Raw genomic sequence first — 18,482 nt, forward strand, 5'->3', positions numbered from 1 at the left:
AGCACAGACAAAGCATGCTACAGCCTAGGTAAGCAATGTAAAGCACACAGAGGTACGGTAAATATGTAAACACGACACACCTACGGTTTAAAGAAAAAAAAAAAAAAGCATTGAAGAAAACGCCATCATTTTGCCAAATATTATTCCCCTAGGTTGTAATTTTTGTGGTAAAATAACATTTCTGTAACAGTGTCGGTTTTGGCCACCGGGGGCGCTGTGAAATAAAGCGCGTCTCCGCGCTGAGGTCCCCGCAGTCTGGCCTTGGTTCCCTCAGTGGGTGTTGTCTCGCAGGATTGTGGGATCAAGGCGGAGTCGTGTGGAAGTGCGTGGGCTTGGCTGTTTCGTATCCGTGCTTGTGAACCCGAACCGAGCCTGGATCTGGATCTGTGTCTGCGATGGGTTTCTCATCAGCGGTATGTGAGCCTCACTGCGGTGCCGGGGGGGCAGCGTTACAGGGGCCAGTCCGCTGCACATTCTTATCACGCAGCATGCAGTGTTAAATGTGTGTGTGTTTCTGAGTAATGTTTTTTTATTAAGGTGAAAGTCAGGATTAGGTGCGACTGTAATGTATATTAAAGACAGTGAAAGTGTCGATGCTTGATTGTTTTCCCTCTAGCCGAGGCATCCTGTGAGCAGCAGAGTTTAGCAGGGGTGGGTCGACTGGCGTGAATCCATTCCTGTTCTGCACTGCAATGTTTTACTGAAAACCCATTCAACAAATTCTCCATCTCACGCCCTCTGTTGTTTTCTCGTGTGAGAGTTTAACGAGGGAGCCGTGTCGTTTCGTGCAGGTCCATGTAAGGCTAGTCTAGGGTCTGGAGAGCTGTGTATTGAAACTACTGTGACTAAAAACACAGGGAATATACTTCATCAAACCAGCTGTACCAATGAACACAAGGCTACATCTATTATTATTATTATTATTATTATTATTATTATTATTATTATTATTATTATTATTATTATTATTATTGTGCATTATTTTTGTTCTCTGCACATATAATCTGATGAGAGAACACAGGGCCCCTGAACATCCTTAGAAACACAAATGGGAGTTTCACGTCAAGATTAAGACAGATAACGCTGGTTAGACTGTCTGCTAATTATAATAATGAGAGAGTCGGAGCCACAGCCCGAGTGATGCCATGAACTGGCTGTGTGCTTTTGAATTGTGAAGCGCTGTAGAAACCTGAGAGGGAGCTCGGGAGAAGTGAGTCACTTGTTTAAATTTACACAGGAACTGTGGCGTGACCAGCCTTTCCTTGCCGAGTACTAAACCTGGTTATTTCATAACTGAAAAACATGTCTGGCCATTTCCACATATTATTGATTGGTTCCTTCAGCTGGCACTATTCACGTTAGTTGATAGCAGTTGAAGACGTCTCCCCAGAGTCTGTAGGGTGCCGGTTCCCAGAGGCTCATGCAGCTATAAGGGAAGGAACGGTGTGATTAACAAGCTAATTAGTAGGATTCACTGATGGGGGTTTGAAACCCGGGACTGGGTGCTGCAGGGCTAGTGTGAGTTTCTGTGCATGCAGCTGAAAGCAACAGCATTTACATTCCTTAGTGCAGGGGAATGGAAACCAACCGGAAGAGCGACAAGGTGGTCGTTTCAGAGGAAGCAGAAGAATAAACTGTGGAAAAATAAACATTCACCGAAGAATCTGTTTCCAAGTGCCTGGGCAGCGGCGCCCCCTTCTCTAAACTCGAAGCAGTTTCTCATTCTTCAGGCAGATTGTGTGAACGTGTTAACCAGGGCTGAGTGGAATGCAGAGTCCCAGTGCAGCACGGAGGAATGAGTCCCTGTCGTTCTTGCAGAGCTGCTGCTTGTGCTGTCAGGACTGTACGCACTGCTGCTCCTCGCTCAGCTGTGTTCTTGATTCAGTGTTTGCAGAAGCTTGCAGAATATCTCCGTTAGCTGACAGGGCTGCTCCCTGCACCGCACAGCAGAATCTAACAGCAAGGCTGGCCGCGCTACCCTTCTAGCGGCTTCAGTAACAAAAGCAGTGATATTTGTGTGTGTTCATTAATGCTGAAAGTGCATGCACTTCAGTTATCTGTATCTCTGGTTTTTGTTTAGTTTTTTGATACTTTTTTTAAACTCTTTTAAGACTGCCGGTGGCGCTGAACTTGTATCTCGGAGCTGATTTTTCTTTTTCCCTGTGTTGTAAATGTCCTCTTATTTAAATATCCCATGGAAATGCAATGTGGGCACTCAAGAGGAAAAGGAAACAAATGAAATTATGGTGCATAATGTTGCATCGTTCATTACTGAATGAATGTCTTGTGTTTACAGCACAGTGGATAATTGGACCCTCTTCCCCTGTAACAATACCCCCTCTCTCTCTCTCTCTCTCTCTCTGCTGCACAGACGACAGGAGTGCTGGTGGTCGCTGGGGTCCTGGTTCTCTCCACTTTGGGCTACTTTGTGGGGACCCTGATCCTGGGCAAGAAGAAGAAGAGCCCGCTGACCCTGGCCGACCCGACCGTGAAATACCAGCTGCGGCTCATCGACAAGGAGGTACAGCTCGGAGCCAGCGCCCTGAACACTGTGACAGGGACCTTCACCCTCACTGCACCCAGAACCAGTGCCCTGAACACTGTGACAAGAACCTTCACTCTCACTGCACCCAGAACCAGCGCCCTGAACACTGTGACAGGGACCTTCACCCTCACTGCACCCAGAGCCAGCGCCCTGAACACTGTGACAGGGACCTTCACCCTCACTGCACCCAGAGCCAGCGCCCTGAACACTGTGACAGGGACCTTCACCCTCACTGCACCCAGAACCAGCGCCCTGAACACTGTGACAGGGACCTTCACCCTCACTGCACCCAGAACCAGCGCCCTGAACACTGTGACAGGGACCTTCACCCTCACTGCACCCAGAGCCAGCGCCCTGAACACTGTGACAGGGACCTTCACCTCAGAGCCAGCGCCCTGAACACTGTGACAGGGACCTTCACCCTCACTGCACCCAGAGCCAGCGCCCTGAACGCTGTGACAGGGACCTTCACCCTCACTGCACCCAGAGCCAGCGCCCTGAACACTGTGACAGGGACCTTCACCCTCACTGCACCCAGAGCCAGCGCCCTGAACACTGTGACAGGGACCTTCACCCTCACTGCACCCAGAGCCAGCGCCCTGAACACTGTGACAGGGACCTTCACCCTCACTGCACCCAGAGCCAGCGCCCTGAACACTGTGACAGGGACCTTCACCCTCACTGCACCCAGAGCCAGCGCCCTGAACACTGTGACAGGGACCTTCACCCTCACTGCACCCAGAGCCAGCGCCCTGAACACTGTGACAGGGACCTTCACACTCACTGCACCCAGAGCCAGCGCCCTGAACGCTGTGACAGGGACCTTCACTCTCACTGCACCCAGAGCCAGCGCCCTGAACGCTGTGACAGGGACCTTCACCCTCACTGCACCCAGAGCCAGCGCCCTGAACACTGTGACAGGGACCTTCACCTCACTGCACCCAGAGCCAGCGCCCTGAACACTGTGACAGGGACCTTCACCCTCACTGCACCCAGAGCCAGCGCCCTGAACGCTGTGACAGGGACCTTCACCCTCACTGCACCCAGAGCCAGCGCCCTGAACGCTGTGACAGGGACCTTCACCCTCACTGCACCCAGAGCCAGCGCCCTGAACGCTGTGACAGGGACCTTCACTCTCACTGCACCCAGAGCCAGCGCCCTGAACGCTGTGACAGGGACCTTCACCCTCACTGCACCCAGAGCCAGCGCCCTGAACGCTGTGACAGGGACCTTCACCCTCACTGCACCCAGAGCCAGCGCCCTGAACACTGTGTGACAGGGAACCTGTGACACCTTCACCCTCACTGCACCCAGAGCCAGCGCCCTGAACACTGTGACAGGGACCTTCACCCTCACTGCACCCAGAGCCAGCGCCCTGAACACTGTGACAGGGACCTTCACCTCACTGCACCCAGAGCCAGCGCCCTGAACACTGTGACAGGGACCTTCACCTCACTGCACCCAGAGCCAGCGCCCTGAACACTGTGACAGGGACCTTCACACTCACTGCACCCAGAGCCAGCGCCCTGAACACTGTGACAGGGACCTTCACACTCACTGCACCCAGAACCAGCGCCCTGAACACTGTGACAGGGACCTTCACCCTCACTGCACCCAGAGCCAGCGCCCTGAACACTGTGACAGGGACCTTCACACTCACTGCACCCAGAGCCAGCGCCCTGAACACTGTGACAGGGACCTTCACACTCACCGTGGAGGTACTGTAGCATCACAGAACCGCCACTGAAGCTGTGTTTCCATTACAGGTGATCAGCCACGACACCCGGAGGTTTCGCTTCGCCTTGCCCACTCCGAAACACATCCTGGGGTTGCCTGTTGGTAGGCTGTTTGTTTTGTGATGTCAGAGATTGCTCAAACACTGTGGTCTTCCTCTGCCTTGTTCGTTCCTCCTGGGCTCGGTTGCACCAGCTATCAATAAGCTGAGACTTTGCTTTGTTATTACTAGCTTTCTTTTACACATTGCCTCCCTTATTAAAGTTCACCACGCCTGCCGTTGGACTATTCTTTCCCTTTAATGCACAGGCCCCTTGTGTGCGCGCCTTTGCATTGTGAACTCGGTTTGTCTCTGTCTTGCCCAGGAAAGCATGTGTATCTCTCTGCGCGGATTGATGGGAACCTCGTTGTCCGGCCGTACACCCCTGTGTCCAGTGACGATGACAAGGGCTTTGTGGACCTCGTGGTGAAGGTAAGCTGTAATCCTTTATCTGTCTGAGCCACCTGTACTGTTCCGCTTTGAAGAATCCTTTTGGTTTTGACAGACACAGTTAAAGGGGGAAGCGGCTTGCGACTCACCATGTGAACGCTGCTGTAAAAATGGGACTCGTTTCTGTTGCAAAGAACATTTAAAAAATAGGTTTGGTGCAACCCAGCGTCACCCCTCATTTGAACCCTTGTTTTATAGAATCGCAGAAAGCATGGCTCCACAGTCTTCATCAATGCACAGACTTGCAGTAGAGAACAGAGCTAGCGGAAAACATTTGATCAATGTTCAATCTATACTAACTCCGCTGAGCACAGCAGAACGCTCTGCTAGCATAGGAAAGAAAACGGCGCTCCGAACACATTGGGGTCACCATGTGCTTGACAGGTCTACTTCAAGAACGTGCACCCCAAGTTCCCTGAGGGAGGCAAGATGTCGCAGTACCTGGAGAGTCTGCAGGTCGGAGACGTGGTGGATTTCAGAGGGCCTGGGGGACTGCTGGAGTACATGGGGAAGGGTAAGAGAAAAGAGCCGCTCCTCTCTCAAATACACAATGAGAACGCCAGCAGCGTTCTGCCCTTCTCTCTTAATGATGCCGTAGCAAGCCTGCGCATGTAAACTAAACCCACACAGCGTTCCAAAACAACACCTTCGTTAGACCACCTGCTGTAATTGTGATGAGACCCCTGCTTATTTAAACAAGACGACAGCATAGCACCAATACACCGGCCTGGAGTGGGGCAGGAATCGAGCGGGGAGGGTAGGGTGTGGTAGAAACAGCAGCACCCTTCACGCCAGTAACTCGTCAACACAAGAGCATGCGCCCTTCTTCACCGGCACGCTGAAGCCCCCCCACGGGCTGGATCGCTTGTCTGCTTGACTGAGCGTCTTTTAGATTTTTTTTTTTTTTTTCAAACCCGGATCTAAAGCATTGCCTTCCTCTGCTGCTGTTTCAGGGAACTTTGCTATCCAGCCCGACAAGAAGACTCCAGCCGAGATTAAGACAGCCAGATCTGTGGGGCTGATCGCTGGAGGGACAGGTAGGTGTATTTCCTAAAGCTCTTGACAAGCGAGTATAATGCTTATGAGAGACGCACACACTTGTGCCACAATTGCATGATGTTGTTGTGTGTTTTGGGCAATTCCACAGTAACTGGATTTACAATTGTAATTGTGCAGCTAATCCACAAGGTAATTGTAACTAGTTGAGCTTAGACACACCCGTGTAGTTGTATTTATGCAGGTGTTGACAGGGTTGTTGTTGTGGCTCCCCCTTCAGGAATCACCCCGATGTTGCAGCTGGTCCGTGCTATCATGAAGGACCCCAGTGATCAGACCACATGCTACTTGCTGTTTGCCAACCAGGTCAGTAAATCCCCGAAGCAACCACAAGGGGGCGTGATTAGAATGGGGTGCACCCTGCCTCGTATTGGCTCCAGCTACATGACCTCTCTCTGTTCTTGATGAGAAGATATATCTTGGTTCTTTTTTGCTAATGAAAGGTGCTGTAGTTGAAACTTTGCCATGTTAACTGTGTAGCTGTAACGATAGCTGTTGTCATGTCAGCCTGCATTTCAACAGCACGTGTAATATTGTGTTGCACTACACGCTGCATTTTACGCTGGTATTTATTTGTGATTTTGTAACAGACTGAAAAGGACATTCTGCTTCGTGACGAGCTGGAAGAGTTACAAGCCAGGCACCCCGACCGTTTCAAACTGTGGCTCACTGTGGACCGGGCCCCTGAAGGTACTGCAGCTCGCCTCCAGGGGGCTCTTCTGACTCGGTGTGGAAAGGATAGCCCCGCAGAGAGGCGGTTTGATTGACTGTGGATATTGCTGTGTGGATGGTTGTGTGCGTTCCCCACTCTGCGTGTCCAGTGTGCTTCAGAATGTGTACACCTCCCTGCGTGTGTACAGCGTGCAAGTCTTTGATTGGTTTAACTGAGAGCTCTGTGATAGGCTGGCTTCCGGTCAGGTAGGTCTTGATTGGCTGGATGCAGTGTTCTGCGGGGAGTTTGCAGCTCTGCCTCTGGTTATCCTGGGCAGCAGTTAATGCAATCCAGGGGGATTCGTTGCTGTTCTAAAAATACCTTTTGAAAGTCCAGCGGTTGCAGCAGATTAAAGGCTAAAGTCTCTTAATCCTTGTGTTTTGTTGACCATGCCAATGACTGCTTTCCTGTCTCTCTGCTGTCTTGCAGGCTGGGAGTACAGTCAGGGCTTTGTGAGCGCCGACATGATCCAGGAGCACCTGCCCCCTCCAGCCAGCGACACCCTGGTCCTGATGTGCGGCCCCCCTCCCATGATCCAGTTCGCATGCACCCCCAACCTGGACAAGCTGGGGTACCGCCAGGGGCATCGCTTTGCCTACTAGAGGGACACGCGGCCCCCAGAGCTTCCTCTCTAGCGAGGCTCGGCACCCAGGCTTTCTGAAAGGAATAGACAACGACTCCACAAAATACAAGGGGGGGGGGGGGGGGGGGGGTTACGCTACAGTTATAAAAGACGACCCTGAGAGAACTAACTAAATAATTAACAGTGCACTGAAAAGCAAGTGAAATTGGGCCCATGTGCATTTAATGGTAGGTTTGGATTCGTTGAGCGCACTGCAGATTTAAGAGGAGTTTTCCCGCCACAATTCCAAGATAAAACCAGTGGAAAGTAAGCAGGCAAGGCTGCAGCGCTGGTATTGTAGGCTTGCGTCTCTTGGTTTTACCGCAGGGCTCTTGCAGTTTAACTGGGTTCTGGAGTGGGGTTTCTCTTCCTTTTAGAAAGTGTTGTTTGCACTAGAGAGGAAGCCTGGTAATCTGACAGGGCTGCTTTTGTCATAATGCACTTCAAAACATTTAATCTGCCGAAATTATCCACACGTGGCTTTTCTGGGTGTGTGCGGACAGACACCCGCTGTAGCTGTAATGCAAGTCGTGCCTTTTGATGTGTCATAGTTAACATCCAAAGTGTGTGTGTTTCTACTATATGCAGAGGGACGCTGGTGTGTGTGTGTGTGTGTGTGTGTGTACTATATCCAGAGGGACGCTGGTGTGTGTGTACTATATCCAGAGGGACGCTGGTGTGTGTGTTTCTACTATATGCAGAGGGACGCTGGTGTGTGTGTGTGTGTGTTTCTACTATATGCAGAGGGGTGCTGCTGGGTATGGTTGGGTTTGAAATACTGTACAACTATGATATGAGAGGAGTTTGATTAAGTTCAATCTATTTTTTCCTAGAGAATCTTCCTCAATTTGCAGATCTCATTTCAAATTCAATGCATTTACTTTGCAATAATAATAATAATAATAATAATAATAATAATAATAATGATAATAATAATAACAAGCCTTGTTATTGAACCATCAATAAGGAAGTACTTGGGTGTAAGTGGGATGATTTCATAGTTTGCTTTGTGTCTTTCATTAAAACGCTTTGAGAATCAGCAGCGACGCTGCACGAAAGGTGTTCGTTTCTCGTCATTGTTTGTGTCGAGGCTGCAGGGCAACAGCTGGAAACACTGTTGCATCCGTTTCGTTACGATCTGATCTCGTCAACATGATCTGCAATGATTGCACTGCTGGGGTCCGCTGCAGCCAGGGAATGCGTGTCATTCGCAGAATGCACTAATAAATTACTCTGCGTGCACAACTGAGCTGAGGGTGTGTTCGTTTTTATTTGACTCCTTTTCATAAGCAATCTGTGTTACTGCTGATTTAAAAACATGATACAAAGTATAGCCCCCCCGCCCCGCCCCGCCATACAAGGCACCCCAAGAAGCATTGACCACTGGAACTAATCTTAATGGGATGTCATTTCTGTCTGACACCGGTTAGGAGTCATGTGATGCCGCCAATAGAAACACATTTTCACATGGCTGTATCGCACCAATATATAGCACTGCTGTATTATCTAATGATTCAAAAGCATTCAAAAGTATACAGCTGCACTGTGGTTCAAACAGCATGAGTGAGTTATTCCCTTCCATTAGAAAGCGCGAATGAAAAGCGCAGCTTCTCACAGGAAGTTCAAGTACACGTGTTCGCTATCACTGGTGCCTCTCTGCTTCCAGAGGTGGTTCTGGATCATCTCCGTGGTCCTGATGAAAGTGCACTCTGGAGGTAACAAAGCTTTAAAGCTGTAGGAGAAAGTTGCTCTAAAAGGCTACACGAAAGACGCCCTGCTGAAAAATGTACAATCTGAACAGAATTTCCCCGGCGGCTCTTCCAGGTGGCGGCATCCAAGCGAGACACGACTAGGAGGAACACCTGTCCGTTTCCACGGGGGTTACTGCTGTCAGTTCCAGCTGCAGTGGCTTCAGATGCATTGCCTTATGCTTCATTACACGTGTGCGACTGTACTGTAGGAAGGGTTAGGGGGGGCTGTCTCTCATAAGGCGAGTAAGAATATAACAGTGTTTGCTATTGGGCAGTGTTTTGTTCATTACAAAATGATTCGGGGAAAATAAGAGAGGAATTGCTTTAATTTGCACATCAGCGGTGTAAATACTGTAGCCTTTCCTGCTTATAAAATATGGGCTTTAACTAATGCGGAAACCTATTATTATTATTAGTAGTAGTATAATGTTGTAGTTCCCCATGCTATCGAAGTGTGTTAATTGTGTTTACTGTAATTATACCCTTATAACTGGGAAGTATTATTATTATTATTGAAATACTGCCCCCCCCCCCCCCGAAAAATTATACTCTGTCAACTGCCTAGATGCGGGAAAACCCCTTACAAATAGTCTACTCGAAAGCTGAGGTGTCCTGTTCTCCCTTCTGCTAACTATGGTATATTATTATTAGATTAAATAATTGACACCTGCACTTATACCCTTATGCTGGGATTTGTATTTATTATTATTGATGAAATACTATACCCCCCCCCCCCCCCCCCCCGGCCCCCCCCGGCCCCCCCCCCCCCCGGCCGCTGCCTGTGCGGTGACGCGCTGAGCCCAGCAGGGGGCGCTGCGGCCGCGCCAGGGGTTTAGTAGCTGCGCACGGTCGCTTCCTCTTCTGCGCGGAGGCGCTTCTGATTATTTTCTGATCAGAGCCGGAAGAACAAGTGACCCGCACAGTTGCGATCTTTGAGAGGAAAAGCCAGCTAGATTTGTTTGTGTGGACAGCCTGACCAGGTAAGGCTTTGAATTGAGTGAAAGACAAAAACGAGCAAACAAACAAACAAACACTGGTTTGCCAGTTCAGGACACCCGCTGCCCTGGTAAGCGAGGCCGTGCTCTCGGAGTGTAGTCGTGCAAATAGCAATGCTGGTGCTGCTGGTGCTGTTTGCCCGGCTGTTTAAAGGTGTTTGATATTATAGGGGTGCATTGCGTGCGCTGTGTGTCGTTGTTTAAAGCTGTCTGATATTTTAGGGGTGCGCTGTGTGTCGTTGTTTAAAGCTGTCTGATATTATAGACGTGTACTGCGTGCGCTGTGTGTCGTTGTTTAAAGGGAGCTGTGCTCTGTGTTGTTAGCACTGAGGTGTGTGCTGTTTAACACATCAGTATACTCTTATTTTATTACACTAACCTTCACTGGGCTCTAGGTTGGGTTAGTGAAGCTAAGGTAGAGCTTGCCCTTCAAATTCTCATAATTCAGATGCTAAACAGCTGCACCATCAGTACCTCTGAAACCCTCAATCGAGCTGAGTCTGGGACTAGGAGAGTGAGCTGGATGGGTTTGGTGTGAGATGCTGGTGTTTCTTGTAGTGTTCCTGCACTGCTGTGCTCTGTTGAAGTGACACAGTGAATGTGTTTGTCAATCCCTGTCCTCTGTCCTGGTCAGTGTGTTTCAGCGCTCGGTGTAACTCCAGTGTTGTGCCTCGGGTTCTTGTCCCTCCCTGTAGAGGGCTGTGAACGCTGATCCGCTGCCAGGCCTCCAGATGAGTTCTCGGAAGGATCCGGTGCAGGAGGAGGAGTGCAGGATATCCAATGTGTGCCGGAAGCAGGATGTGGAGCTGACAGAGCTGGGGCCGCTGCTGGATGAGAAGGAAGATGCTCAGGCCAGTGCAGTCTCCGCTGATGTGAGTGGCTCAGGCCTTGTATCAAGAGCGCTGTCTTTCACTGTCACGCCCTTTTCAAAGTGTTAGGGTCCCTCTCCGGACCTCGGCAATCACAAAGCACTAAGCAGTTGTGTAGTTCAGCTTGGGGATTGTGATTGGGGTGTGGGGGTGATCGTCGGATCGCCCTAGAGCTGCATAGTGATGTGGGTTCTTGTTCCTGGCAGGGGGGAGAGGGGCCATCGGGGGCCACAGCCTGCCCCGAGGAGGAGGATGATGAAGACGAGGAAGGAGTGGGCATCCTCACCCTTCCTCTGCAAGCTCACCATGCCATGGAAAAAATGGAAGAGTTTGTATACAAGGTAGGCAGAGCCCAGCGCACCTGTAGACGCTACACCCTGCACCCTGCACGCTGCACCTGACTTATTGGACAGGGTTTCACTCACAATGGTTACAAATGAAAAAACACAGTTGTTTCAAAATAGTGTTCTATTTATTTCAGAACCTCCCCAACCCTCAGAAAAAAAGCTATATTTCCTTTTTTAGACAAAAACCTTCAAACTCCACAGTCACTGCTGGCTCGTTGCTTCTTGGCACATTTACACAGATCTCTCTCACTCTGATTACCGCTTCTAATCTGAACAGCCTTCATACCAATCTGTCTTTATTTAATTAGGAAGATAATTACTCTGATCCCAATGCCCTGTCAGCTGCTTAACAGCATTCCCACCCGAATTCCCCAGACGCACCGCAGGAGCATTTAAAAAAGACAGCGTTGTTTAGATCACAGAACTCCAGTTCACGGTATCAGCGATTACAGTGCACGCAAATAACCCGTACTGCTGCGGTGCGCCCGCTCCAACCCAGGGGTGTCGGGGAGACCGCTGGCGTGACTATGCCTCTAATCGCTGCCATTGTTTGCTGCAGGTTTGGGAAGGGCGCTGGAGGGTGATCCCCTTCCACGTGCTGCCTGACTGGCTGAAGGACAACGACTATCTCCTGCACGGGCACCGTCCCCCCATGCCGTCTTTCAGGGCTTGCTTCCGGAGCACCTTCAGGCTCCACACGGAGACCGTCAACATCTGGACTCACCTAGTGGGTAAGGGCAGCTGGCAGCGGGCTGCGCTGAGTGCAGGCTCTGCTGGCCAGTGTTAACCGCACGACTCTGTGTTGCAGGGCTCATTCTCTTCCTGGCTCTGGGCATTCTCACCATGTTCCGGCCCAACATGTACTTCATGGCCCCCCTGCAGGAGAAGGTGGTGTTCGGGATGTTCTTCCTGGGGGCTGTGCTCTGCCTCAGCTTCTCCTGGCTCTTCCACACCGTCTACTGCCACTCGGAGAAGGTCTCCCGCACCTTCTCCAAGTAAGACCCCCGAATACACCGGAGCTGCAAGGGAGGGGGTCTCTCTCTCTCGGATTCAGATCAGAGGCACTCGCTGCTTGACGTTTTGCACGCCGGGTTATTTTGAAAGAAATTGGTTAAAGAATGGAGGGCTCTTTTGAAAGACGGTCCCACATCTCGTAGCTCTTTTGGCGGAAAGCCAGTTTCAGGGGTAAAGCGCGATTGTGCGTTGGTAGCGAATACATTGCAGAAATCCTGTTCTTTTATAGTAACTGGTGCGTACTTGAAGATGGGCTGACTTCTCTATTCAGGGAAGGTACTTAGTAAGCCTGGAGTAAAACAAATGACCACGCAGGGGTGGGTGAACATGTTTCCATAGAAACCTCAGCAGTCACAGTTTCCAGGTTTATTGGAATGCATTCCAGAAGGGGAAACACTGCAGCTGATTCTCAGGCCCCTGAAGCCCTTTTAGTCCTGTGCACATCAGAGAACAAACCAGGCACTGTAGCTGAAAGCGTCTCAGTATGTGACCTGGAACACAGCCACCGCATAGCTTAGGAACTTGCATTTCAAAACAGCCCCGTAACCCCTCTGCCAGATTAGCTGGGAATGTTTAAGTAGGTCTGAGCTTTTGTGGTTTATCCAGATTTTCAACCCTGCTGTCTCCTGCACCCAGTCCTGGGTTTGTGATCTCCCTGAATGAAGTATCTGCTGTTCTCCCCCCTCTACAGGCTGGATTACTCGGGCATCGCTCTGCTGATCATGGGCAGCTTCGTCCCCTGGCTGTATTACTCCTTCTACTGCTCGCCCCAGCCTCGCCTCATCTACCTGTCGGTCGTGTGTGTGCTGGGCATCGCTGCCATCATCGTGTCCCAGTGGGACCGCTTCTCCATCCCCAAGCACAGGCCCACACGAGCAGGTAAACAGCCTCAACGCAGGGGCTGCCGAGCCTCTCCCCTGAAAGGGCTTTTCTTTACCCTTTTGCCTACCTGTCTAAACTGCCTGTGTTGTGTGCCCGTTCCCGCAGGTGTGTTCGTGGGCCTGGGGCTGAGCGGCATCGTACCCACAATGCACTTCACCATCGCCGAGGGCTTTGTCAAGGCCGCCACAGTGGGGCAGATGGGCTGGTTCTTCCTCATGGCTGCCATGTACATCACGGGCGCCGGGTTGTACGCTGCCCGCATCCCGGAGCGCTTCTTCCCTGGCAAATGCGACATCTGGGTGAGCCTCCTTTAACACTGCCGTTTACTTCAGACACCAGCAAAGGCTCCGAAACCTGTTAGAAGCTCCCATTGGAACCTACTGGCAGCATTCGAAATGTTTAAGCCGTCACTAGAGCCGTTTTGATCATTCGGATGGAGCTCTCCTCAGGTGAGGGGTCGTCGGTATTGATTGAGCTAATGCACCAGTCCAAGAGAAGCTGCTTGGGTTTGTGTGGGTGGCTGTTCGCTTAAAGACAAGGGGGCTGTAATCTATATAAAAAGCAAGCAAGCAAGCAAGCTGCTTTGAAGTGTGAGTGAGTGTTTGTGAGAGTCTGCGTTGCGCGCAGGGTAGTGTGATTCAAGCGGCCGGCTCCAGAGTGACTCTGCCTGCATGTTTCCAGCTCTTCCCGGCTCTGTGTCTGATTCCTGCCCTGCTTGCTGTCTCTCTTCCTCAGTTTCAGTCTCATCAGATCTTCCACGTGCTGGTGGTGGCTGCAGCCTTCATCCACTTCTACGGAGTGTCGAACCTGCAGGAGTTCCGCTATGGCCTGGAGGGGGGGTGCACTGACGACTCGCTGCTTTGAGGAACACGCCCCCGGGGCCAGAGCCCACCATGCCCCAAGTGCTTCTGTAACTTAATGAATTCAAGATATATAAATATACACAGTGTCACCAAGCATGAGAGTCACTTTCCCTGCGTTTCAATACCCAGAGTTCTGTATGCTGTATTAAACTGTAACAATTCCCAGTAGAGCGAAGACTTCAATGAAGATTTAATAATGATATTTAATTTGCACATAATTTAACTTCAAAGCACCTGATCAGAGTCCGAAAGCAATCTCGGGAGACAGCAGCTGACAAGCATTGTGGCTTTTTGAGTTGCTTCCAAGTTCTGCCTAGAATTCTGACCCGAGCACTTTTGGAAGCTGTGGATGAAAATGAGTCCAATGCAGCGTCTGTTTCATCCAAATTTCTTTTTAAGTTCCCCTCTGGTTAGTGACAGAGCATTGTGTTTGACAGCGTGCACAAGCACTTACTGGGCTGTGGGTGTTGCATCTAAGGGGAAGTGCTGGGGTTGCCACTGTGTGTATATATATGTATATATATATATATATATATATATATATATATATATATATATATCATTTGGGGACTTTGTATTCTTACTGCTTTGAAAGGACAATCCCAGAATGGGTTTGTTTCTGAATTAGTATTCTCTTCTAGCTTGGTAGAGGTTGGGATGCCCTATACGGGGTTATGTGACTCTTCCCACAGAATCGTAGTGTTTCTGGGAACAGTTTGTAGCGTTAGACATGGAGGGAGGAGGCCCGTATTCTCCATGTTACTCGGCGAGCCAGTCCACGTCAGACACATGATCCTGGGCTTCAATTCCAACCTTTTTTTGATTGTTTTTTTGCCAGTTGTAAAATCCTGCCCGCTGAGCTCTCGGAACGAGAGAAACCCTTCAAGCGTGTTTTCAGACTCCTGGGAAGCAGGAAAGGGCTGCAGAAATTGCATTGTGCAGCTTTTCCACTTCGGACACGTTTTTAAGTTCAGAAAATGTTTTGCAGATATGTCGACTAAATGTAGTGAATATGCAGATTTCGTGGCATGTGTGTTTAGCAGATTTTTAACAAACGTGAAATTAGGGCCTGCAAACATTCCCTGGTTTTCTGACAGTGGTAGTGATATTTTTAAGCCTGAATGCACGCATGCCAACTTTACTAAAAGATAATGCTGTCTATTATTATTATTATTATATTATTATTAATATTATTATTATTATTATTAGTATTATTATTTCATTCTTGATCTCATTTTGTTGTTATCAGTGATGCCTGTGTTTCTACCCCGTGTGAAATGCCCAATGTCAAATCCCACCTCATGACCTTAACCCATACCTGTAAAACACTGGATGACAGGATGGAGGCTGGGCAGGAACCAGCGACAACCGTGCTCCACAAGCGGGCTCCTTAACCACAATGACAATCGACTCGTCTTTCAGGGGAACAGCATTCTTTTACTGGTGAGCTCTCTGGGTGCTGGATATCTGATCTCTCTGCCCGCTGTAGAGTCTCTAGATAATCTGGTGACCAGATCACCAACAAATGATACTGGAAGCCTAGATCTTCAGCGGCAGAGTCTCTTGTTTTTAAAGATCTGCATTCGAGGCCGTTACCCCTTCGCTTTCCACAAGAGTCACGCCCAGCCCTGCAACTTTCTTAAAGCTGCAGTCTGGGTTCTGTCACGTCCGTTAGCATCCCCAGCTCGGGCCTTTTCACTGCCCGGTTTGTTTACGTTCCCCAAAAGTAGTTTCAGCTGCAGAGACACAAACTTCTCGGCGCAGCTCTGCCTGCAGCGGCAGGAGGTTATGCAGTGGAGTCTGACTTCCACAGTTTCCAGCATTGGCCAGAGCACGTGAAAGCTTTGGAATCTTTTTTTAATTGATCCCCACAAAAAAAAAAAAACAAAGTGGTCGAACTGTCAAATCTGTGGAAGCAAGCTCTTCTGCTAATTGAAATCATGAGGCAAAGACTCACTTTTTAATTCGAGGTAGGAATCTGATAATATATTGAGATTCTGTAAGATTTTTACTTGCGTCTTGAGAACTTCTTATCTGATAAAACCAAGCAGCAGCATTCTTTATTAGAAGCGGTGACATGTGGAGGCACTTGGGAGATCCGGGGGAATGCCTTCTCTCATTGGCGGAGCTCGGAACACTTTCCATACTGGGAGTAGGGGTGGTGCCCCCAGTTTGGTGCTAACACTGTGCCTGTGGTTTAAAGTTGTGCTGACCAGGGTTAGCTGTTAACACAAGCATCATCACTGGAACCCTTTTTTCATATCCTGCTCACTCCAGTGATCTAGCAGCAGACCTTGAATATTTTGTTAAGTTTTGTAGATGGGGGTTTACCGGTTTTACAAATACTACAGATCAAAAAATAAACATCCTGCTGCTTTTTGTGGCACACTTCCTGTGCTGCAGGTAACGAGGTCTGATTGCAGCAATATCATTGGAGTGAAGTTGACCTACGGCACAGGACATGAGGTACCGGCAGCTTTCCTTTATGCAGTCACTAGCCCAGTTAAAGCAGAACTGTAATTGGGCTAGTGATTATGTTCCTGATGCCCTGGTGAGTACTCCTTTAACAAGATTGTAACTGAACACTGTAAATGAATACAGTACACCTGGCCTCATTAACACTGTTTTTATCCAAGTTGAATCAATAGGGAATTGTTTTTTTAATGGCACAAACATTTCCTCATTGTAGTATATGTTTTTGTGCCATCAATGGACTGTTGACTGCTGTGTATAGAAAGATAAGCCTTGTAAAGGTTCAGACTAACACAAGCGTGTAACATTCTCCTCCGTGTGCGTTAAATATGTCATTTCATTTTGTCCTTTTGTATGTAGTTCTGTGGTCAGATGTATTTAAGTTTCTCACACAGGTCACTTTTAGATGTTGAAATGTTATATTATTAAATCTTGAATACTCTGCTTACGAGGTGAATTGTGTTGTGTGGATTTTGTTATGATGGGATGGGACGGGGTGCGGGGTGTCAAAGTTCAATTTGACGCTCTAATCCCAGGCATCGTGGGTGTGAGGCAATGAAAACGTCCCGTTGTGTTGGGGCCACTCTCCCGTCCTCATTGTCGCTGCAGTTGAATCCTGGTTCCAGGAGACCTAGTTTGAGGTTTGCTGTATCAAACCCCCAAGTCTCCCTGCCTCGTGTGCCGCGCAGAGTCCTGAAACCTACAGTCTCCTGAAACCACATAGCAAGCCAGCCAGCGGCTCCAGAACACAACCCTCACACTGCCATTGTGTGTTTGCCATTGAATTATTTATACGTCTTCAGATCGTGTTACAGACACTGAGACTGAGGCAACAAGCGCAAACCTGGCTGACTGAAATTAAACCCCACGGGGGAGGAAGAGGAGAGGGGGGGGGGGTTGTGCTCCCACAGTAGAAAAACAGGTCGTATCTCGAGAGGTGTTCTAGGAAAAAGGGGGGCGGTGGGGAGGACGTCGGGGGAGCCTGTCAGCGGTCATGTGACGACGTTGTTTATCTATCGGTGTCTTATGAGAAGAAAACGTTAAAAATGCGCTTTAACAAAGCAATAGCAACAATACCAATAAAGTGTGTTTATATACATTTCGCCTTTCGGGGTGCATTAGAGCTCTGTGTAATTAGAGCATGCAGCATTTCAGTAGATCTGCTGAGACTGGGTGCATTAGGGCTCTGTGTAATTAAAGCACGCAGCATTTCAGTAGATCTGCTGAGACGGGGTGCATTAGGGCTCTGTGTAATTAAAGCACGCAGCATTTCAGTAGATCTGCTGAGACGGGGTGCATTAGGGCTCTGTGTAATTAAAGCACGCAGCATTTCAGTAGATCTGCTGAGACGCGCTGCATTAGGGCTCTGTGTAATTAAAGCACGCAGCATTTCAGTAGATCTGCTGAGACGGGGTGCATTAGGGCTCTGTGTAATTAAAGCATGCAGCATTTCAGTAGATCTGCTGAGACGGGGTGCATTAGGGCTCTGTGTAATTAAAGCACGCAGCATTTCAGTAGATCTGCTGAGACGGGGTGCATTAGGGCTCTGTGTAATTAAAGCACGCAGCATTTCAGTAGATCTGCTGAGACGGGGTGCATTAGGGCTCTGTGTAATTAAAGCACGCAGCATTTCAGTAGATCTGCTGAGACACGCTGCATTAGGGCTCTGTGTAATTAAAGCACACAGCATTTCAGTAGATCTGCTGAGACGGGCTGCATTAGGGCTCTGTGTAATTAAAGCACGCAGCATTTCAGTAGATCTGCTGAGACGGGGTGCATTAGGGCTCTGTGTAATTATTTCAGTAGCTGCTGAGACGGGGTGCATTAGGGCTCAGCATTTCAGTAGATCTGCTGAGACACGCTGCATTAGGGCTCTGTGTAATTAAAGCACACAGCATTTCAGTAGATCTGCTGAGACACGCTGATCTGCTGAGACACGCTGCTAGGGCTCTGTGTAATTAAAGCACGCAGCATTTCAGTAGATCTGCTGAGACGGGGTGCATTAGGGCTCTGTGTAATTAAAGCACGCAGCATTTCAGTAGATCTGCTGAGACGGGGTGCATTAGGGCTCTGTGTAATTAAAGCACGCAGCATTTCAGTAGATCTGCTGAGACGGGGTGCATTAGGGCT

The 18,482-nt window shown here is 49.3% G+C and overlaps 2 protein-coding genes across 3 annotated transcripts; both read left to right on the top strand.

The window, feature by feature from the left end:
- The first annotated feature begins 276 nt into the window (after positions 1-276).
- LOC121299997 (NADH-cytochrome b5 reductase 3) lies at positions 277-8,408 on the top strand. Its single transcript, XM_041228313.1, has 9 exons — positions 277-413; positions 2,372-2,521; positions 4,312-4,384; positions 4,645-4,751; positions 5,154-5,283; positions 5,723-5,806; positions 6,046-6,131; positions 6,416-6,515; positions 6,967-8,408. Exons 1-9 carry the CDS (start codon positions 396-398, stop codon positions 7,137-7,139), a joined length of 921 nt encoding a protein of 306 aa, XP_041084247.1. The 5' UTR covers positions 277-395; the 3' UTR covers positions 7,140-8,408.
- A 1,351-nt stretch (positions 8,409-9,759) lies between these two features.
- On the top strand, positions 9,760-16,805 carry adipor1a (adiponectin receptor 1a). Of its 2 annotated transcripts, none has more exons than XM_041227974.1 (8): positions 9,760-9,890; positions 10,540-10,777; positions 10,981-11,115; positions 11,681-11,852; positions 11,930-12,116; positions 12,827-13,014; positions 13,123-13,316; positions 13,753-16,805. In XM_041227974.1, exons 2-8 carry the CDS (start codon positions 10,637-10,639, stop codon positions 13,879-13,881), a joined length of 1,146 nt encoding a protein of 381 aa, XP_041083908.1. In that variant the 5' UTR covers positions 9,760-9,890; positions 10,540-10,636; the 3' UTR covers positions 13,882-16,805. The 2 variants fall into 2 exon arrangements, with proteins under 2 accessions (XP_041083908.1, XP_041083907.1); XM_041227973.1 differs by having other exon boundaries at positions 10,601-10,777.
- The last annotated feature ends 1,677 nt before the right edge of the window (positions 16,806-18,482 follow it).

This window comes from Polyodon spathula, chromosome 25, assembly GCF_017654505.1.
Source record: "Polyodon spathula isolate WHYD16114869_AA chromosome 25, ASM1765450v1, whole genome shotgun sequence".
Lineage (NCBI taxonomy): Eukaryota > Metazoa > Chordata > Actinopteri > Acipenseriformes > Polyodontidae > Polyodon > Polyodon spathula.